This window comes from Condylostylus longicornis, unplaced genomic scaffold (genome assembly GCF_029603195.1).
Source record: "Condylostylus longicornis isolate FDR11 unplaced genomic scaffold, ASM2960319v2 ptg000040l, whole genome shotgun sequence".
NCBI classification, from domain to species: Eukaryota; Metazoa; Arthropoda; class Insecta; order Diptera; family Dolichopodidae; genus Condylostylus; species Condylostylus longicornis.
In genome coordinates, this window is record NW_026578009.1 from 2144366 (window position 1) to 2168196 (window position 23831).

The window sequence follows — 23831 nt, forward strand, 5'->3', positions numbered from 1 at the left end:
AAACAACATTTTACTTTATATAACGTTTCGTACTGTATACGAAAACAACTATTATACAATGTTCACGCACTTCAAATTTTCATTCTATTCCGAAACGCCAATCGCGAATTTAAAAAGTTTTAGATGCTTTTCATAAATATTTTATAATAAATATTGTCAGTATGTGCTATAGTTAATACTTAAATTGACTTCTCGAGTTGAGTCCAAAAGATATCAAACTTTCAACATTTCATGCTCTTCGACACTATATAAATTTTAGTAAACTTCTACAAAATCAAAACATTTAACAGATTAAGTGTCCACTAGCATATCCTATGAGTGTCCTTTTGTAATTAACTAGTACTATATTAGTCAAGCCTTAATATTTCAAATTGAATTAGTTTAAATTTTTCAAAAATTCTTATTTTAAGATTTCCTTCTTTGTTTTAAAAATTAGTCAATTACTTAAACCTCAGGCCGAGTTTTTATTAATCACATCTAAAGTTTAATATACACAAGTTTCCAAATCAAAATTTTTAAAGGGAAATGTGCCATCTTATAAAACATGACTTTCAATAACTACATTTTTATATTTTGTTTTCAATATTACTGCAAATAAATGTTTTTACCAAATTTTTATGGATCATGATCAAAAAAACCTCAGTTTGCCAATTTTTGGAATGACTTATTTGTGCATTCGGAATTTCATATAATAAATTTTCCCTTTTATTATACGAATTTTTCACTGTAAAAATATTTAAAATATAAAATGAAATTAATATCTTTACATCATCTCCTTTATTAGCACTTTTCCAAAAAATTTTTTGAAAAAAGTGCTTATTAGTTTCACTCTGTCCGTCCGTCCGTCCGTCCGTCCGTCTGTCCGTGTGTCTGTTTACAAAACTTCTACACCTTTGAAGATAGAAAGCTGAAATTTAATACGTACATAGATCTTCACTAGAAATTCATTTCCGTAGAACAACATTTTTTCCTATCTCCCCCCCTCTAGAAGTTATACCCCCCCAAAAACCTAAAAATGGCCTTTTTTAAATATTTGTTGCAATGAAACCATAAGCATTTTTGAAATTTTGCAAACGCAGAAAGGCAGTGGCTTGCTTCCCCTTGCGCGGTATACTATAGTTCAACTTAAGAAAAACAAAATGGCCGTTCAAATTTACCGTTATTTAAGGTCCTTTTTTTCCAAATTTTTGATGTCGTTTTTCTTCTAGACTCCAGACTGTAGAAGCTTGAAATTTTAGGAGCTTTTAGATATTAATAAATAGTTAATTTTGTTAGAAGAAAATTTTTTTCCATCTCCACCCCCTCTCAAGTTATCACCTCTTGAAATTCGTAAAATTTGAATTTTTGACACCTTATATTTCCGAAACCGCAAGCTTTTCCAAATTTTTATAAACGCAAAAAGCTAACGGTAAATTCTATGAAATTAAAAAATATAATTATTTTTCTTAACTCACACAATTAACCCTTAAAATCGAGCATTATGTTAACCCCTTTTTATATTAATTTTTGCTTTACTTCAAAGACTGCATATATGCGTCATCCTAAATATATGCAATCCTAGAAATAGTTTTGTATATGAATGAAAATAATTTTAATAGTGTGATACTCATAGACTGTATTTAATAGCAAAATTTTCACTTGTTGAAGGGAAAAGTGCTACAATACAAACCATTGGTTTGACCCAACTTTATTTTTATACAAACTTTTATCTTACATATTGTATATTAAAAAAAAAAACAGATCTCTTTAATATCTGCATCCATGTAGAATGAAAAAAGGTTATTTGAATATTATTAAAAAAAAATCACGTATCAAAAATATTTTAAGTAAGTTTACATTACAGATGAATAGAAAAATTAATTTAAGTTTTTTATAGGGGAAAAAAAAACAATTTTACCATAAAAAAAAAAAACAAATGAAAAATTTCCTCTAAACAATTAGGTCTTTAAGAACATTAACATATTTTGGATTAATTCTTGGAATGTCGTTAATGAATCAAATGTGCTACATTAAAATTTAAGATTTGCTACATTATAGCTTCCACAAATATTCATATAATAGACATTAATCTATATTAGCAAAGCCTATTAGTGTTCAGATATTGAACAACAACCTATAGTCGATTTTTCGAATATTCACTCACACTATACATTAATATGGTAAGAATTTTAAAGGCTATTTACAATACACTGTGTATAGAAGACGGTACACTGCACCCTCTATAGTATATAGCTTGAATTTTTCAAAAAAATTTTTACAAGATTTCTTTAATAAAATTTATTTTTTTTTTTTTGATGGAATTCCGTATATATACGAGTAATATAAAAATCCAAATAATCTGGAATTCCGAATATAATGAAAAACAGTAATTTGGGAATTCCGAAACATGAATTTGGATTTCCTAGGGTACTAGGGTAAATTCGGAAAATATATTAAAAATTCCATATTGTAATAGAATTAAAATTTTTTATCTTAAAAGGTGTAAATATTTTTTTTTAAAATAGGTGAACATACGAACAAAATTTTCGAGTTTTAAAAAAAAAATTTAAAAAATTAGAATAAATTGACCTACTAGAAATTAAATACTTTTATAAAAACTAAGATATGGCAACTTGCTTTAATGCAAATAAGTTTTGTTAGTTAAAAGCCAAATTGCAAAAAAAAAAAACAAAAATATAGAAACAACATTCCTATTTGATGAAAACTTTTGTGGAAAAACTTTTATTTTTAATCTCAATGATAAATTTTTAGATTTTCGTTTATATTAAAGGACTAAAAATTACAAACAAAAAAAAATTTCCTATTTTTGTACTAAATAATATTAAATATTATTTGTTCTGATTTTATTTTTATTTTTTTTAATATTTTTCTCATTACACATTGTGCAAGTACTCGAATATTTTACAAAATTCAAAATGTTAATAATTATCAAAGGTCAATAAAGGGAAAAAAAAGGATACGAGTATATAGGAAATTTTATTTTTTTTTTTTTGAAAATCTGCATTTTTAATATTTTTGTAATTCAAATATTTAATTTATAAAATAATATTATTGTGCACATTATGTATAAGAGAAAGTATGTATGTATTATATGGGGATAAAAAATTAAACTGGAGCATCATTTGAATGCAAAATTCTTATTTTACGACAGAATGATTTCCCCCCGTCCCAATTTTGTTTTTTTTTTTCTCAAACAAAATTTTCAATTAGAAAATATAAGTATGTATATGAGATTTTTATTATGCGGTATATATTATACATGTATAACAGTTTAATAATTATAATGTATGTATTTATATTTTTTAAATGTACGTTAATATAAAATGAAATATAATGCAGATATGATAGGTTTTTTGGGGTTTTCATATACACATATATGAATAATAAGTGATTTAAAATATTTTATTAATTAAAAAGTGAAAATTTATTGAAATCTTGCAATATTATGGATTATATGTATGTATGTGTGTTTATATAGATAAAATTTTTGCTCCAATTTTAATTTTCTTTATTCATTTTATATGTATATGTGATGCAAAATTTATTGAATATAATTAATATATTGTGTGTACATTATAATTTACAATAATATTTTAAATATTAATTTTAATAATTTTATTTGCATATAATGTAATAATTTAAGAAATTATTTATATATAAATAATAAATTTTTAAAAAATACTGTTAATATTAATGATTTTAAAGATTAATAATATGCAAATGATTCTCTTAATACAATTCATGGAATAAAAAAACATTCTACACAAATCACAGAAAAATACTATGATATGCGAATTCAAAAAAGAAATTTACTATTATGCCAATCACAAGTCACATTAGTGTTTATGGAAATGAAGAATTGGATGATTTAACAAAAAAAACATCAATCAATTAAAGAACCAACATAGATATGTTTTAAACTTCTATTCACACAGATTACAGACATGAAAGCAATTAAAAATTTCTGAAACGAGGAATGGTTAAATATTATATAAAATAACCAAATAAGAAATATTAAATCAAATACAACTGGAATGGAAAATTATAAATTATTTATTGAAGCAAAATTAACAGGGCTAAGAATATGACAATCAATAATTTTACACATAAATTTCTTTTTGATGAAAAATTGTTCCACCTCTGTTTGTCAATGTATAGGTAATAGATTTTCAGAAAATTTACGTGAAAATTAGTACAATATCGAGTGAATATCAAAATTTCAACTAATATAATTGATTTCTTTAATATTTCCATTGAAATTTGATTGATAATTGACTGATAATTTTGTAATAAATTTTAAAGAATTTTATAATTTTTATACTAACAAGACAAATATTGTTATATTAAAATAATAACATTTCTTATTATATTGAATAAACACATATTTAACTATATCGAAATTTAAAATCATAAAATTTTCACCTTAGCATTTTTAATAAAACGAGAATAAGTAGAGTTGACCGTGTCAATTTTGTGATATCCGCACGAATGAATGATAACATAGCACAAAAAAAAGATGTCGTGTGAAAGAGTTGCATGATAATATTAATTGCCACACTCTTTCACATGACCTTTTGTTTTTTTGCTATTTTATACATACGCGAATGCGGCAGTTACCACCCAAACTCATACCATCTCAAATATTTCTACTGCAAATAATGGCCATAATATACTAGATAACATATTTTATAATTTTTCCGAAAATAGTGACAATATTACCATATTTGTTTGAATAAAATTTCAGTACTATACTTTAAGTAGTTTCTAAAATATAACCGAATAACGACTGAAGTTGAGCCATTGCCATATTCAATTTAAATAGAATTCAGGATTATTTACTAATATTTAATATTAATAGGATTATTTACTAATATAAATAACTTATAGTTTTTAAGATATCATTGGTACGGACGGACAGACATGATTATATCGACTCAGAAATCGACACTATTTAAACATACATCTATGTCTATATCTCAGGCCATTATTTAGTATTACAAATGATAAGGCAAAAACGTTCGTACGGGTATAAAAATCATTTGAATTCCTACAAATTTCTTTTTCAATAAGAAAATTAGTAGGACTATGCAAATTATTGTAATTAAAAGTTATTTATGCAAAATTTTTTACTCACTATTCTATATAAAATATTTTTATCCTTATTTATTCAGTAAGGGTATTCAGTAAATGTAATTTCTCTTTGCTCAGAATATTAGAATTTTTCATTTTCTATTGAAATATTCTTAAGCATCTAAATTCATAAAATATTTTAGCATACAGCTAGGCTTTTATAAAATTTGTTTTTTCTTGATTTCATTAAAAAATCATTAAAAATATTTTATGTCAAAAATTTAAATTCATATAATTATATTAATTTTTATAAATGTAGGTGAATTTGCAATAATGTAATCAAAAATTATTTGCAAGGTACACAAGGATCAAGACGTTCTAGTGTATAGAAACTAAAGGAAATAAATGAATTTTATTTAATTATAAGAATTCAAATTTTTAATACATTTAAAATTGTGAGAGTGAAAATTCACATCTTATAGATATGAAATCAGATTTTTGTAATTTTGCATAATTTAAAAAAATTTGTTAAAAAATAAAATGCATTTATTTTATAAGATAAAACTGATGAAAAATTGAACCTGTTTTTTTTTCTATTAAATTAAAGCAAAATTTATGATAATAATTAATTTTAAGACAAAAATTACATTTCAGCTTCTTATTTTCAAATAATAATTTATATTTTATTTTATTAATAACATTGTAAGTTGCATATCTTACGATTCCGAATCTTTTACAAAACTAACATTTAAATTAAAAATTGCATAAACTCAGGCGAAATTATTAGTAATTTTATTGTATGCTTTGAAAATAAAAATACTGTTGGAGAAATAAATTGTAGAATTTTTTGAGCGCTTTTACAAATTTCAAGTTCTTCCTTTAAATATATTGAAAAATGGAAAGGGAAAGCAAAATAATTTGCATGAAATTTTGAAAAAATGATTAAGTAAGTTATTGAGTAAGCGATTAAGTAATAAACTAAGTATTACATGATCTATTCTAGGATATTGCCGATATACTTGAAAACGTGTAAATTATGCTCAAACTTTTTGAACTCGATGATAGATTTTTGGAAACTAACAAAATATACAGAAATAAAATATTTAGGAAGCTAACCGGGATATTAATAATAATAAATAAGAAATATAATTAATAAGATATTTGAAATCGTAACCATTTTTAAAATTCTTACCATTCACCTTATTCATTGTAAGACGAAAACGCCATTAGTTTTTAAAAAAATTTTCTTATTTTTCTTATTTTTTTACATTCATTCTCTCTCGACTTGTATTTCTTTGTTATTATGCTGAAATTAAAGGAGATTCAGTCTCCTTTTGAATTTGTGATGTGTTAATAAATTTCTGATTCAATTTAACAAAAAATGATGAGGTCAAAAGTCTTCTAAATCTATTACACTTCCATTATTAACTGAATTGAGTTACATGTAGTCGAAATACTAGTGCGAAACAAAGATCAGTTGATTTTATAACGCTTGAAAGCTCTTTATTTCTATTTGAAATTCTTTATTCTGCATATCGAGTTTTCGCTAGGAACAAACTCCTCCATAGTAGGAAAGTGTAAATGAACTATTTTTAGCAAACTGTCGGTCTGTTTGTCTGTCTGTCTGTGTGTACACTCGTGAATCTCAAGTTCGGGTGAACCGATTTTGATGAAATTTTTTATGTAAGTCTATTTCGGCTATGCCACGGATTGATCAACTTTTGCGATATATCAGGCTTTGGAACTGCACTTTTTAGTAGGCCTGTTTTACATTTTTCACCATTTAAAAGAAAATATTAAACTTATTTACTTGAAATTTCATATATATGTAAGCTTCATTCGACCGTACGCAAAACATGGAAATTTAATATTTAATTTCATTGAAATTTAATATTTCAATTCGAGGTGTTAAAACAATGAATCTATAATTTTTTTGGAAAGATCTGGAAATTCGGCAACTGATCTGAGGGCCGATTTTACATTTTTTATTATGTCTACCGAACGAATTGATAGAATTTCAATTTTCGAGTAATTCGGACGGCACAGAATTAAACTCTGAGCCAAATTCACATTTTTCTAGGTATGTTAACTACGAGTAAAAGCTTATTAGTGCCTTGTAAAGAAGTGTTTAAAAAGTATTTTCACAATCTTCTAGAATCCTTTTACTTTAGACAATTTACATTGCGGTCGGTTATGAGCTGACAACATCAGATTTTTTTTAGCTGCAGTATTGTAAATTAAAAAAATAAAATAGCAAAATTGTTTTAATTTTTTTATGAATTTTTTAATAGAAGAAAATACTAGTTTTATCACAAGAAGATTTATAAAAATTACGATTTGATGTAACAACATCCATGAAATCTATAAATTTCATTTCTTTAATGAATTTTTCAATTAAAGGTACTGCCACTTGTTTAATTATTTCACTAATTTCTGCTCTATGATCTTTAACTGTTGTAAGAATTAATTCTTCAATAACAGAATTAATAACATCATTTGGTAATCCTCCACCAATTAAACCAGTTATTTGTGATTTAACACTACCAACATCTAATGTACTATGAAAATCTTGTAAATTAATACCACCAATTATACCAAATTTAGCTGTAGCTTTTAAATTAACATTTTGTATTGAAAAATCAACATCACCAGCACCATTAATTGTTAATTCTCTATTACCGGCAAATGCTAATGCATCCAATACATAATTACCACGTTGTACATGGAAATTATTTAAATTTAATTCTAATGTTAAAGTTCTTTTAAGAAGACTGAATGAACATTGACGAATATCAAAATTATCGGCACCAATAGCAAATACATTTGATATATTACCAAGGATTCTACAAAAAAAAAATAATAATAATAAATTAATTTATTCAATTATATTTGAAATTAGTAAAATCAAACAAAACACTTACGAAACTAAATCATGCTCTAATTCAACACTTTGGAATTCATGTTCAAATGGTGCTAATGGTGGTATACCATGTTCTGGGAATCCACATGGCATTTGTTTTTTAACATTTTCAATTGCTGCACGAACATCATCTGCAATTCCAACTATAAAAACAAAATTTTAAAGTAAGAAATTTTAATATTCCTATTCGTTCATTAATTATTTTTAATATTCTGAAAAATTAAAATTAATTTTATAACTTACATTCTATAGGTTTATGAGCTAATGAAGTGCCAATAATAGCAAAAATAAAAATTGTGAAAAATTTCATTTTTCTTTTCTTTGTTTTTTGTGTAAAATAAACTCAGATTTAATGTCAAAATTTAGATTGCTAATAAGCTACTGAAATTCTGATTAAAATTATATTGACTTTTATATTAAAAAAAAGTAGATACAAAATATCATTATTAAAAAAAAAATTTAATAAATTTTGTATACCCTCATAAAAGTAATCGATTAGATTGATAAGATGGTTATGATAATAATAAAGATATGCGTAAAATTGTTTTAAGGCTATAAAAAGGAGCTAATCTATTAAACAATCTTACAATTGTTTGGTGATTTTTATGTGTCTCATATGTACGTTCATAAAAAATATTACATTTCAAACATTATTTAGGAGGGCGAAAATTTTTCGATTTTCTTAATCGATTGACATTATGATGCCTAATATCAAAAATTAAATTTTGATTTTTAGAATAAAATTGGTAAAAATCTTAGGCTACGGTTCGGTAAGTGAAATATCTTCAAATGTATGTATAACTTTAACTTTTACTCAAGAGATTTTAAGAATATCCAAAAGTAGTAAAACCGAGCAATATAATTGAAATATTAAGAATTGGTAAACTAGAATGTTAAATCAATTTAAGAAACATAATTGAAAATGAATTGAATGCTGATTTGATAAATTAAAAAAATTCTCAATCCTTTATTATTATCCATTTGTTTAATTTAGCTATGATAAAGCTGATGATTCGGATAAAGATTCCACAAATATGTAAAAAAGAAAATAAGCTCTGGGTACCTTATACCTACTTATAGAAACTGAGGATTAATATCTAAATTTAAAAATTGATTTTTACTGATAACAGAATTCTTGTGTAGAAAACTATTTTATAAGAAATGGTTCACTACATTAGAGATTCAATAATATCTGATACAGATACAATAATTATCTGTGCTTCTTAAAGCGTTAATCTTATTTTATTTCATATTTTACGATATTAATTATATAGTACTACAATTCCTAAAATTAAAATGGTGGCAGTTCCAATCAAAATTCTTTATACCTTAAGAAAGGATCGCCAAAAATATGATGTTGTTAATGTCAAAATTGATCGTAATTTTATAACATTCGATAATATTGCACATAGACTGTCAAAACTTTTTACGATATTTATTTGTATTTGTTTTGAGAAGCTTAAGCGGTACCTTTAAATTATATTCGAAAAAAAAAATGATTTATTAAAGATGATTTACGTACTTTTTTTTTTTTATTGCACATTATTGGCCAATAAATTGGTTATAATTAAATCATAAATGGAGAATCTTTTAATGACATTATAATTGTAAAAAATATATATATATTTTTTTTATATTTGGAATATATACGAGTTGTATTTTAAAGAATGAAACCAAAAAAAAAAATAAAATTAAAAATAATTCAAAAAATTTATGGTTTAGGAAATTCCCAGGGCACAAACAAAAACAATTTATTTTTTTAAAATAAATTCTTTACAAATTTACATTTTATGTGTAAATGTGTTTAATTGAAAAAATTATTGTCATACATACAAACATAAATAGCCTTAACTCAAAAATTATAATCCATTCAATTTTAATTCGGTATGTATGTATGTATCAATAATTTAAAAAAAATATTTTTAAAAAATTCAGGGGGTAATTATCATACGATATTACGTTTAAATTTTATATGTATTATGCATTGACGTACTAAAAAAATCATGTATGTATGTGTATATCGTATGTATATCAAAAAAATTGTATTTAACAAAAATTGTGTTTTTACCCCCTAATGATTAGATTAACTTGAAATAAACTATTAGGGGTTCCATAGTATAATAAATTGTTTTTTTTTGTAATAATTAATAACAGTTTATGTAACAATAACGTAAATAATTAAAAACATAATTTTTTCGAAATCAAGTTCATCTGATATTGGAATATTTTAATTGTATAAGCAGTTGGATATTTTTATTATAAGCACAAACCAATTCATACAAATTGATTAGGATTCAAGATAAAGTTATTAAACTTTTGACCATCACTATAACTACTATATGCAAATGATGGAAAGTAAAACAAAAATGGAAATATCTTGTGAAATTTTATAGCGCAAGAAAATTCAGTCTTTCCATATAATCGCTAAAATTCCTCGCCTTTTTACTCACAAGGTGAGAAGAAATTGCAGTCAAGTGGAAAAATCTATATACATTTGGACGCCGGCCACCATTCATTCAATTTGTTTTGAAGTTTGCCACCTTCTTGAACTTGCCAGTTCAGTTAATATTTTGAGAAAAATTAAAAAAAAAATTTACAAGTTGAAAAAATGATTTATCTGATTGGTAAAATTACATTCTACAGTTCAAAGAAAAACTAAAATTTCTATTTGAAAGTAAATAAAACAGGTAACTGGAAAGGCGAGACATACAGGATGTTTCACATAATGTGACAAATAATTTCGGAAATGATTATATGGTCGATTTCTAGCAAAAACTTGTATAGGTGGGTGAAGAGAGGCGAAGAGGGGATGGCGAAACAGTAGTTTTCAAGCTACAGCCTGTTGAAAAAAAAGGTACCAAATTTTTCTTTCATTACATAAAGGCTTATGACTTCGAAACAGTGCAAAATAGAGCAATCATGCGTTTCCGGTCTTACGGTCAATTTGATTTGTTAGATACAAAAATATATGTAATGTATATAAAATAATGTGATTACAATTTTTGTGCACTTTTAATATAAAAAAATATTTAAATAGATATTTGTATTATTTTCAAGATGAGTGTATGAAGACCACACTTAAAGTTTTTTGATATTGAAAATCATAAGATAAAGTCTTATTTATAAACAAAACACACCACAATTCTAGTGTGCAATGCAACTTATATATTGCACTTTACACAAATTTCATAATATTCTCAACAATAACTTATCTGTAAATGAAATAAGCAATGAAATTATCTTTTGTAAATAAAAAATACCAAGTGAATTGTTTACAAAGTCGAAGTAAAAACTTAATCGGAACATAATAATTTCGAATACACACACATGTTTTGTAATCAAATGAATAAAATACAAAACTATACAAACTTTCATTTTTTAATGTGACTCGAACAAATACTTTCGAGTTAAGCCAAAATTCATGTAATTAAAATGTGAATACTATCTTTCTTATCACTATTAAAACCTTTTTTATTCATTAAATTCAAGTGTGCTTCTATATACACTTCAAAACAATATTCTACAATTAATACTTAACTATGCCTTCTACAATCTTAAAAACATGACCACTTAACTGTAACAACTAGTCAAGCATATAATATGAAAAATATATGGAAAGTAAATTTAGTCATTAATAAAATATTTTGTAGATGAATGAGACCGACAACAAGTGGATCAACCACGATTAAAATCAAATTTTAAAATCAGAAATTAATAATTTCAACTTCTTATTAAACCTAAAACTCTAAGACGGATGGGTATGGTCTTAAAATTATTCTTTATGAAAAATGAGTGTAAATTTAGGAAATAAATTAAAAAACAAAAATTTTCCTTTCGCAACAAAATTTTGTGTAATTCGTCATTTACACATCAAATATCAAAATATTTCAAATTTTCTGAATTAAGTTGCTAACTTAAAAATTTGAATGTAATGTCGAAAATTAGAATTATTGTTAGAGTACATTCAAAATTATATTTTATAACCATAAAAACTTAATATTTAGGGATTAAATGGTTAAGTTAAATATAGCAAACTGTAAAAAAAATTTTTTTTGTTCAAAATATTTATTTATAATGTTCGGATTAATATTAAGCTTATTATATTACTATTAATTCTTATGAGTAAAGTACGCCATTCTTAAAACAGTAATTAATGATAAAGTTTATTAATGGCGTTTTTTTTTTTAATTCATAGCATTTCACCCTAAATTGAGAAATTATAAGTTGTTCCCATAAAATATTAGTTAATTGAGTTTAAAAAAAATTTATAAAAAAGCTTATTTTGGTCTTTGCCAAAATGTTGTAGAGATAAACAAAAGTTGTAGAGATATTGGAGATTTTTTCAAGAATAGTCCTTATTACTTATACTAGCCTATGTATTATAGGTACGGGAGATACCAGTCTGAGTGGGCCAATTATGCATATATTTAAAACTTGAAATTTCAAGTCTGTTTGCGTTCTCATAGCTCTTTAGGTTCTTTGATGAGCGAATCTATAGAAGGACTTACGGCTATAACCGGATCGACTTAGAATTTAATTTTGAACAAGTAATAATTTCCAAGACATGAATAACATTCGAATATAAAGTGAATTTTACAAATGTTTAGCCAGACTCATTTCAATGCCTTTATTCGCGGTCAATCACATAGTGTTTGAATAGTGTATGAATTAAACGTTGCTATCCAAATGGTGCACAGACAAGTTTGGCAGTGAAAATTCATTTAATTGAATTTTTTTTTTCGAATTTGAAAATCTTCACATTCAAAACTTTGAGTGCTCACAAAAATTATTAAAGATTTTAGAAATTGCCAATTCAATTTGAGTACTGATAAACTTTTGATTAAAATTTTTAAAAGTGTACTTAAAGGCCTAATAAAAAGCAAAATAATAGCGCAAATTTTAATTGTAAGTACATGCAAAATGTTTTTTAAAAAATATTGAATTTCTTGAATAGCTTTCTCAATTAAGAATCCATTTAAGTCAATATCATTCACAGACCTAAAACCCTATGCAGTAAGCAAATTGCTCACTGTGAATTCTTTTACTCTTCAAGAATGCTCGCAAATTTAAAAAGAACTGACATTTTCCGTTTTTTTTTTCGTTCTTCGATCTAGATTTTGTTTGCGAACTTCTTGCAAGGATTTTAGCATAATTACAAATCAAACGAGAAAAAAAATAGAGTTGACCTTGTCAACTCTGTGATACCCGTACGAATTTGTTATCCTATGTGCGAATAACTAATGTGCCATAACTAACTATGGGGCAGACTATGACTTTAAGTTGCCGTATTACCATATTAATTTATGCAAAATTTCAATACTATGTGTTATTCAAAATACTGGTTGTGCCAAACTACTATTGATGTTGTATGGCAGCTCCCAGAAAGAGCCAAGAAATTTTAGCGAATTTTACCAAGCACATCGGCCCTACTAATATACTCACTTGTGTGAAATCTCAATATCACAGCTTTTATAGTTTCTGAGATATAGTCAAATAACTTTTGAAGTTGTATGGCAGGTACCAGAAGGAGCCAAGTAATTTCAACGACTTTTATGGGGCATATTGGCCCTACTAATATATTCGTTTGTGTGAAATTTCAATACCATAGCTTTAATAGTTTCTGAAATATAGTCAAATAACTTTTGAAGTTGTATGGCAGGTACCAGAAGGAGCCAAGTAATTTCAACGACTTTTACTAGAAACATTGGCCCTACTAATATATCCACTTGTGTGAAATCTCAATATCACAGCTTTTATAGTTTCTGAGATATAGCCAAATAACTTTTGAAGTTGTATGGCAGGTACCAGAAGGAGCCAAGTAATTTCAACGACTTTTATGGGGCATATTGGCCCTACTAATATATTCGTTTGTGTGAAATTTCAATACCATAACTTTTATAGTTTCTGAGATATAGCCAAATAAATTTTGAAGTTGTATGGCAGCTACCCGAACCGATACCCCGATCATGTCCAATTTAAATAGGGTTCTGGCACTTACTACAGTAAATTATTTGTGAAAATTTGATGAACTTAGCTCAATTAGTTTTTGAGTTATCGTTCGGAAGGACGGACGGACGGACGGACGGACAGACAAAGCTAAATCAACTCAGAATTTGACGCTGATCAAAAACATACACTTGAGTCTATATCTAATACCGTTATTTCTTGGCGTTACAAACGGTAAGGCAAATTTAGTATACCCTTCGAACATACGTTCGTACGGGTATAAAAACTCAGCTGTATCTTTGATTGCTATTTTTTTTTCTATAATTCTAGCACAAACTTGATCAATTTAGCATTCCAATGTATCTTATATGTTACGAATGTAAATGCGTGTATCCTTTGCATTTGTCATTACAAATTTCCTGCAATCATCCCAGTTTAGTTCACTTTCTATTAGAAAGCAAATATTTTTATAATCTAAACTATCCTTTAGATAAGAATCCTTTCTATATATGCCAAACTCTTTTATTTTCTTGTATAACAGCTGATAAAAATTATCAATCAAAAAAACTGTAATTTGGTGCAAATAACAATAATAATTTTTATTTTAACAATATTATTTTTATAATTATTTTTTTGTAAATTTTTTATTATCATAATGTATAGTAAAATTTTTTTTATTTCCATCTTTTGTTAAATGTAATTAAGAATGTGAAGCATACAATTTCTCAAATTGGTAGCGAGTGGCAAAAGACCAGGTGTTTTTACATTTTTTCTTCTTTCTTTCACCCCATTAAAAACTCGTGAATTTGAGAATTGTATAGGATCCTTGATATTGAATTTGATATATGCATGTAAGTATATACAAATGTGATATTATGCATAAGTTCAAAACAAAACACTCACTTATATATACGTATTATATAGGTAATATAAAATGAATATCAGGGATAAATTTGATACCTACAGAGACCAAATTTAATTTATTTACAGTGACGAGTTCAACTGCTTGATTATGAATTTTAAGTAGAATGGCAAAGAACCAAGTTATAGAATGACAAGAGTACTGTGAGTTGGTTCTTGAGATAACATTGTAAATTTCGAAAAGACTTTGTAGAACAAATAGATAAGTGGATTGTAGATTATTGATCCTTTAGTAGATACTCTAGTAGATCTCTTAATAGAAGCGACTAATGATTCTGATACTCACAGGGAGATATTCCATTATAAAACATTAGTTTCAAAAAATTACTTGTATTCATGATAGCTGTGAATGTAACTGGAGTTTTCAGATAAAAATGTAAGACTGCTCACACGATATTCGAAGGTGGATACAATATTCCTATCTTTAAGCTCGCGGTATATGCCGGCATAGAAACGGTGTTTAAAATCTAAAAACTTTGAATGTGTTTCATTTTTCTAAAAAGAGAACTTTAATCACACCAATTTAATTCAAGTTATACGGCACTGACTCTTTTCTTTTATAAAGTACCTTTATTTTGCCATTATTTTTAAATATTTATTGATATATGAACATGTGAGAAAATTCAATCGCAGGGAAGACAACTAAAATTTTATTTCTTGGAATCTTTCCGAATGAATGGGGATATACGAACAATGTATACATTTTATATTTTTTTTTGTTGAATGATGTCATTGACTTGTAAAAGTGGCCAGCCAATACATAAATAAAATATTAGGGTTGATAGGATAAGTTTATAGTTTTTGTTTTTATTTGTTGACTCGTTAGGCAATGAATGCATCAAAAACAAAAAACAAACTTCCTATTCATTTTGTATTAAACAAAAAAAAAAACAAGAAAAGATCATCCTTTGTTGGTGGTTATTCACTAGAAAAGAATAGCAACAATCAATTGGGTTTTTCTTATATAGGTAAATTTTAAAAGCATTTTTACCTTAAATGAAGAGATAAGGGGATTGTTTAAACATTGTATACATTGTTGGTTTTCAGAGCCTTGTGTTTGCATGTGTATATATTTTGCTATTCTTATTAAAATTAACTGGCATTGTTTAAAATCATGTTCAGTCAGCTGTGCAAAATTCTGATTAATTTTAAGGTTTGGTAGTCTTGAATTCCAAGTAATTTAAAAATAAGATTCTAAAAATTATGATGATCGGTTTCAATTTTCAATGGTAAATTTTTTAACGATATGCAACACTTATTTTTGGAAGATTTATATTTTAAAATAATAATTATTAAATTGCTAAATAATTGGAAATTCAACTATAATATCAACTTCAACGACTTCTATGCCTAATTTTCTAGAATTTCTAGATTTCTTTAAGAAAAGACTTTGAAATTTTTGAATAACCTTGGCATAATAATGTTAACAAATATTTGCAAACAAATTGATAACTCTGTGATTTTTTAATTGCATATAACTAGGCGAAATAAGTAATTCAACATCTTCAATATCCTAAATATATGCAAACATTATAACTAGAAAAATCTAAAAATTAATTGTGACAGCTGCTATGTAATGAAAAAAAAAATTTAATTACAATACAATCAAATTCTTTTCTTAAACAATTAACCGAGAATGAAATGAGAGAGAAAAAGGAAAAGTTTTCTGACAAAAGCTTTTTATAAGTAACTGCCAAATTTGGATAAACTACATATATCACGAATAACACGAAAAAATTGCTATAAACCATAGTGACTTAACATGGTCTCACCAGAATATGAACGAAAGGTAACCAATCATATATACGACCTGACAAACTGAATTCCATAGCTATTTAGGCCATTGGAATCGCCGTAAAACACATCTCGTTTCACTTATAGTCATTTTTATAAATGAAAAATTTTTGATAGTGCAGTAAGAGTCTTGATATTTTTAAAAGGAACAAAGTTACTTGATTTCAGCAGCTTGGGAATAGATAAAAAATTCACGATTTTTAAAGGATTATTGTCAAATCATAAGTGGGAGTAAGTCTTAAAGTTACAATAATTAAGTGCATTACATTCCATTAAGTAAAATAGTCATAATTTTAAATATTTTTGTGAATTTTAATATTTTCTGAGTAAATCACAATTAAATAATTGAAGGATTACAAATTCAGGAAAATTAGAAATTAAGTTTTTGGTTAAACAGAATAAATCACAGCTTCCAATTTCGACTTCATGCATTATAGAAAAAATCAACAAAATATTTTTAATTATGATTTTTATATAGAATTTCATCATCACCATACAAGTTTGATTAAAGTATTAAACAAACAATAAGCGTACGAATCAAACCAACGCTGGAACAATGGCCATTATATTTTAAATCTACAAACTCTTAAAAACAAACTCTTTAACAAAAAAGTACAATCTTTAGATTTTTATTTTATTTTTTTTTTCAATAAAATCATTTTTAAATTTTCATGTTGGTTTTGTTTTTTACAATGCTTTTACCAATTTTTCAAGTTCTTCTAAACCATATGTTTCATATTGTTTGATTGCTGGTGGATTACATTCTTCCAATTCTGGGAAATTATTAATTAAATCTAATAAATCTTTAATTGTTAAACCTTTTAATTTTGCATTAACAATTTCAGTTACAACACCACGTACAATATCAACAACATCATCATGTCTATGTTTTAATAATAATGGTACAGCTTTTTCAATAGCTGCATTTGCTAATTTACCAGTTAATTTACCCCATAATAAACCAGTAATATCAGATTTAAATTGTCCCAAAACAATTGTTGCTTTAAAATCTCTTAAATATAGATCTTTTGTTGTACTATTTGAACCAATTTGTGCTTCACCAACAATACGTAAATCTTTTAATGTAATATCAGCATCACCATTACCTTTAATTCTCAATATTTTTAATAATATAGCATTTGCAACATATTGTGATTTAGCTTGAATTTCTTTAAATGTAAAATCAAATTTCAATTTTAATGTTAAAACACTTAATGAAACGCTATTTACTTCGAAATTATTTAAACCATCTACATTCAAATCAAACATGTTGACAATAATTCTGAGAATTAAACAAGAAAAAAAAAATAATACAATTTATTAATTATCATGTGCAACTGAAAAATAAAATTTAATTATTTGAAAAAAAAAAAGACTCCAGATGAGAAATTTATTAATTAAGGAGTAAAATTTAAAAAATTCAGTAAATTTTATGCACTCACGCATTCAAGGTGATTTGCTTAATACAACACTTATCATACTTATTTCACAGTTGACAATGTTTCAAACATTTCTTAAAACAATAATATATGTATAAATTTCCTTTGAAAAAAAAATTTTTTTTTTTTGGAATCATCTTAAGGATAATTTTTTTAAGATGATTTTTTATTGCTTACACCTTAATCGATCACTTCATTAGTAAAAAAAACAAAGAGAGAACAAAGAAATTTGTTACTTTTTTATTTATTTATTTTCATACATTAAGGTATTGTATGTCATACTTGTTAAAATTAATTATTGCCGATTGAATACCTTCACCAAATCTAAGAATTTTCAAAGAAATTCATTTTGCAGTTTCCTTATTTTATTTTTTTTTTTTAAATACAAAATAATTTCTCGTACTGGCGTAAGAAAATTCTTTTAAAAAGCATATCGTATAAGCAAGAAATTATGAATAGTCAAAAAGCAAACGTTTGTCATGGTTATTTCTAAGTCATTATGACTTATGATATTAATATCTAAATTCTGAGCTCTAATCTAATTCTAGACACATAAATTAATACAGTGTTTGTTAGAGGTCGGCTTATGAAATCAATTGATAAAGTTGTTTTCACACATTTTGTCAGATTAGCTAATTTTTTTTTTATTTCTTTTTTTTTGCCAATAATTGCCAAACTTCCTCTTTTTAATTTTCCTAAAAAAATCAACATAGCAGTAAAAAATAAAACTTCATTTTGGTAAGAAAATTTAGCAATTCTATACAACGAGATTTTACGAAAATTTGTCGAAATTTTACGAAATGATTTCGGTAATATACATAGCCATTACACAATTTTCCTGTTCCGATTTCCGAAACACAAACAAACATTTTGATTCTGTCAATAAAATATGCACATTATAAACGAATATAGTATGTTATAAATTCAACATTTTTCTTTTGTTTTTTTTTTCCATAATCAAATAAAACTTTATACTCCATACACTTTTTATAAGATTATATAAGTATATTTTCTTTGAAATTTTCACCTCAAAGCGTAGCCTCAATAAAATCAAACACTGCACAGATAAAAAAAAATTTAAAATGCTTATAAAAATGAAATTCAGCAAATGTTAAAAAAAGAAAAGAAAATTTTGTTGTTTTTCCAAGAATTTAAAAGTTAAAATTGCTTTTAGAAAAATATAAAATTTCTTAAAAGTACAGCATTTTGTATAACACTAATCGTATTTTGTTTTCTATTCACATATTTGCATATAATATAGGATCATCCAAGTTTTGTCAATTTATAATTTTTTTTTTTTTGAGCAATAGCTGTAAAACATCCCGAATATCCCGATTATAAATTATGGTGATTATCAGGATTTTGTTTTTTTTTCTATTTCATAAAAATCCCAGAACCCTTTAGCAAAATATTAAGGAAAATATAAAAGAATATGTAAAATTTAGTTCAAATCTTTCACCATATCGAATAATTTAAATTAGAGGGTACGTTGTATGGCACATACGATGTCAGTTTCAATGCATATATCAAGTTTTTATCCAATTATTAAAACATCTATTGAAAAACCCTGTAGCAATACTGTTTGTAAATAAACCAAATTTTTTTAATAATATATTACGTTTCATAATTCAACGCATGGTGAAAAAAAACTCAAATTACCACACCTTGTAACATAGAATTTCAGATTAAAAATCAACTCTGTAAATTATATTAGGAGTTTCTACACTAAATAATTTTCATACATAAAAGATGAATTCCAAACAAAAGGAATAAATCAAATTTTTTAAATTTTTTAAAAAGTGAAATTTGCCACAATACAAATTGAACAATTGAGTTAATTCGTGATTAGTTTTATTTTAAAAACGAGACATAATAGAATTGACCATGTCAACTCTGTTATACCCATACGAATTTGTTATCATATGTGCGAATAAATATGCCATAGCTGGCAATGAAACAGACTATAACTTTAAGTTGCCGTATTACCATACTAATTTAAGCAAAATTTCAGCACTGTGTTTTCCAAACTACTATTGAAGTTGTATGGCAGCTACCAGAAAGAGCCAAGCAATTTCAATAATTTTTATCAAACACATCGGTTCTACTTATATATTTACTTGTGCGAAATTTCAATATTACAGCTTTAATAGTTTCCAAGATAGAGTCAAATAACTTTCGAAGTTGTGTGGCAGCTACCCGAACCACTATCCCAATCATGTGAAATTTAAATAGGGTTCTGGCACTTACTACAATAAATAATTTGTGAAAATTTGGTGAACTTAGCTCAATTAATTTTTGAGTTATCGTGGGGACAAACAGAGGGACAGACAAAGCTAAATCGACTCAAAATTCGACGCTGATCAAAAACGTACACTTGAGTCCATATCTCAGTCCATTATTTCTTTGCGTTACAAAGGGTAAGGCAAATTTAGTATACCCTCGGGTATAATGAACAGAGAAATTTTTCCAATTATTACTTTAGAAGAATAAAGGAAATTATACAATATACGCATTATAAACAATATTATAACCTTTTATGCTATACTATATACTCTTTCTCACTATTGTTGTAGTATACCTTTAATTAATGGTCTAATTTTGTATTTTCATCCCATTTTCTTATTACTGTTATAAAATAAAGTTGGACTTCTTCAATTATCACACAAAAATTTTGTATAAAAATCATCACTGCAATTTCAATTATACTTTAATTATATTAAATTTTGTACTTGATTACTTACTCGGCTAATTTTTGTTGATATTGAAATTCAGCAAAATCTTTTTCCATTGGAGCTAAAACTGGTACACCTAATTCTGGTATTCCACATGGCATATGATCTTTAAGCAATTCAATCATTTTTTTAATTTGATCATTAATACTAAACAATTGAGGTTTGTTATCATCTACAAAATTTAATAATAATTAATCAGATACAATCCAAGAATTTTTTCACAAAAAAAAAAAATTTAACATAAATTAAACATACCATATTTGGTTAGAGTATTGGCAAATGCCAAACTCAATAGTGTAACAAAAATCACGCACAGTTTTGTATTCATATTTTTAGTTGACCCTTAGACCAATGTTCCACAAATTGTAAAACTTTTTTTAAAATTTTAACACTTTCTTATATAGAAAATTTTTGAAATATGATAAGTGTTATCGGATAATGTTATCACACATAACATTCTATACTATGTAGATACGAAACGGAATATACCTTGTGCGTGTTTAAATATAAAATATGTTTGCGTTCCAGCTGTTTGATAATACTATCAGTGCGGATTATAGACTTTTGTTAAAAATGGATTTTTCTACTCTTGTATACTGAAGTTTTATTAAACTTTTGGTTTTTTTTTTTATTTTAGAATTTTAATTACTTTGATATTATTGTATATTATACAGACTTAAGAACTTTTGATTGATTTAAAAATATTTATGATATTTGAAAAATACAAGTGTTCAATTTTCGTTTACATGCAGGTGAACTTCATACTAGGAAAATATCTAATTGATAATAGGAAAAAAAATATACTTTAGAATTAATCAAAGTGTTAATCAAATTTTTATATTTCGTAAATTACTATATTAATTTGATAATAATCAGGTGTTTTAATATAGTCTATTGGGAAATAATTACCATAGAAAAAATTACCTGAGTCAGTCTTACATGTAGCGCATATCTTCTTATTGCCGTTCCATTAAACTGGAACATATTGTGCTAAAACAGCAATTTACATAAGGAAAGAAAAAAGAATTCACTAACAAAAACAATTTTGAGAAATAACTAAAGCAAATAATAAACCGAGCTCTTTCACCCATTTAATAGGAAACATTCAGTTATCTCCATTCCAAACGTAATTATTCTGAGGAAAATTTCTTTAAAGACTACCTTAGGGAACCCAATTTTTATCAAAATGTGAATTCCAGAATTTCATAAAATGAAATCCGGAATTCCTGTATAATTAAAAAGTTGGCATTATTAAGGATTGGTCTGGTTTTTATTCAAAATGTTCCAGCGGTAGAAAATAAAAACTATATTTGCTGGAATACTTGTTGGAGGAATAAACAACAGATTATTGCAGAAAATCTATAAAGTAAAAATTATTAAGGTTCTTTTAAAAAATAGCAATATTTATTTTAAGAATTTTATGCTTCCACAGTGTTCACTTCCCAAATATTTTTCTAGTATAAGACGAAATAAATTTTAAAATTTTCAATATCAAAAAAATAAATATTTAAAATTTAAAAATTACAAAAATACAAATAAAATTCTAAAATTTTGCTCAACACAAAAAATTTAATGAAAATGGAATTTTTGGTTATAGGAGCACTTAAACACCATATATATACTTTGTGGTTATATAATTTGTGTACATATTCCGCATGGAACACCACAGTCATACATACATACAATAAATAATTTTAAAAATTTCACTTCTCATTATACTTGGAATGAAGTATTTTTAAGGTTTTTTTTTTTTTGAAATCATTTAAAATTTTTTTCTATTTTGTAATTATTTTTAAAAAAATACACAAACTCTTAAATCCTCTTGAAATTGCAATCACCTTTAATGCATAATATAAAATTTATATTTTTTTTTTTAATCAAACACATTTAATATCCTTATATTTTTTTCAGAAAATTTAAATATTTTTGCATTTAAATATTTTGTGACATTTTTTTTTTAACAGTTAAATTATTGCATAATGTTACCACAAAATCCGTTCAATCATTGGCACAACCCCTGTATTTCATACACACACACACAATATATAATATATTTCAATCATGAATGCATGTATTTCAAATGCATATGCAATTTCGAGCTATAATATTGGTATATCAGTTTAAAATGCACAAGAAATTCATATGTGTGTTTGTATGTACATATATGTGCATATACGTAAATTCTCTTAAGGATTTAATTGCAATAAATTTGATGAAATTAAAGTACAACAAAATAAGAGTATTTTTTTTTCAAAAAAAAAAAAAAAATCCCAAAAGCAATTAAAAATTTTTCGTATTTATTCTGGACATTTAAAAAAAAAAATGGTCATTATTTTTGTAACTCACAACTCAATCTTTTTCAACTGAAACTAAAATTTAAAATGAAAAAAAAATAATGAACAAGCAAAAAAGAAAAAGAAAAAGTGAAAATCAAAATTCTGCAATTAATCCCAATAGAACTGGTCATTTTATATAGTATTGCTCAATTCGGCAACACAAACAATAAACGAAATAATCAAAACAAAAAATATGAGCGTAAACTATAAAAAAACAAAAAAAAATGGAAATTTCAAAAATACAATAAAAAAAAGAACCAACAACAATGTCAAATGATTGACACAATCATTTTGATCATTAGATTACAATAGTAAATTTGGGGTTACCAACTTCATTAATAATACGAAATAAAATAAAAGATTTCCGATATTGTTGAGGGCGTTCAATTCTAAAATGAATAGAAGATGATATCTTTGTCTTATCATAATTGCATTATTGATATATAAGAGAAATTCCCGATGTACAGGAGAAATCCGACATGTTATTACGAACTTTAGTCCTGATAGATTGATTGCTTTAATATTTTTCTTATATATAAATGAGTCACACTTCCAAACTACTAATTTCGATTAAAGTAATCAGAGGCGAAAGGATGCGAAATAATACTCAATTAGTCTAATACACAAATATCTAATTAGAGTACTTACAATTCATTTTGAAATAATTTCCTAC

At 25.4% G+C, this 23831-nt stretch overlaps 2 protein-coding genes across 2 annotated transcripts; both read right to left on the minus strand.

Moving 5' to 3' along the window:
- Positions 1-7329: 7329 nt before the first annotated feature.
- LOC129609832 (uncharacterized) lies at positions 7330-8366 on the minus strand. The gene is made up of 3 exons (XM_055521956.1): positions 8234-8366; positions 7992-8133; positions 7330-7913 (listed from the first exon to the last, which is right to left on the minus strand). Exons 1-3 carry the CDS (start codon positions 8298-8300, stop codon positions 7355-7357), a joined length of 768 nt encoding a protein of 255 aa, XP_055377931.1. The 5' UTR covers positions 8301-8366; the 3' UTR covers positions 7330-7354.
- Positions 8367-17195: 8829 nt separating this feature from the next.
- On the minus strand, positions 17196-21221 carry LOC129609695 (uncharacterized). The gene is made up of 3 exons (XM_055521799.1): positions 21078-21221; positions 20832-20994; positions 17196-17933 (listed from the first exon to the last, which is right to left on the minus strand). Exons 1-3 carry the CDS (start codon positions 21148-21150, stop codon positions 17339-17341), a joined length of 831 nt encoding a protein of 276 aa, XP_055377774.1. The 5' UTR covers positions 21151-21221; the 3' UTR covers positions 17196-17338.
- Positions 21222-23831: the final 2610 nt, after the last annotated feature.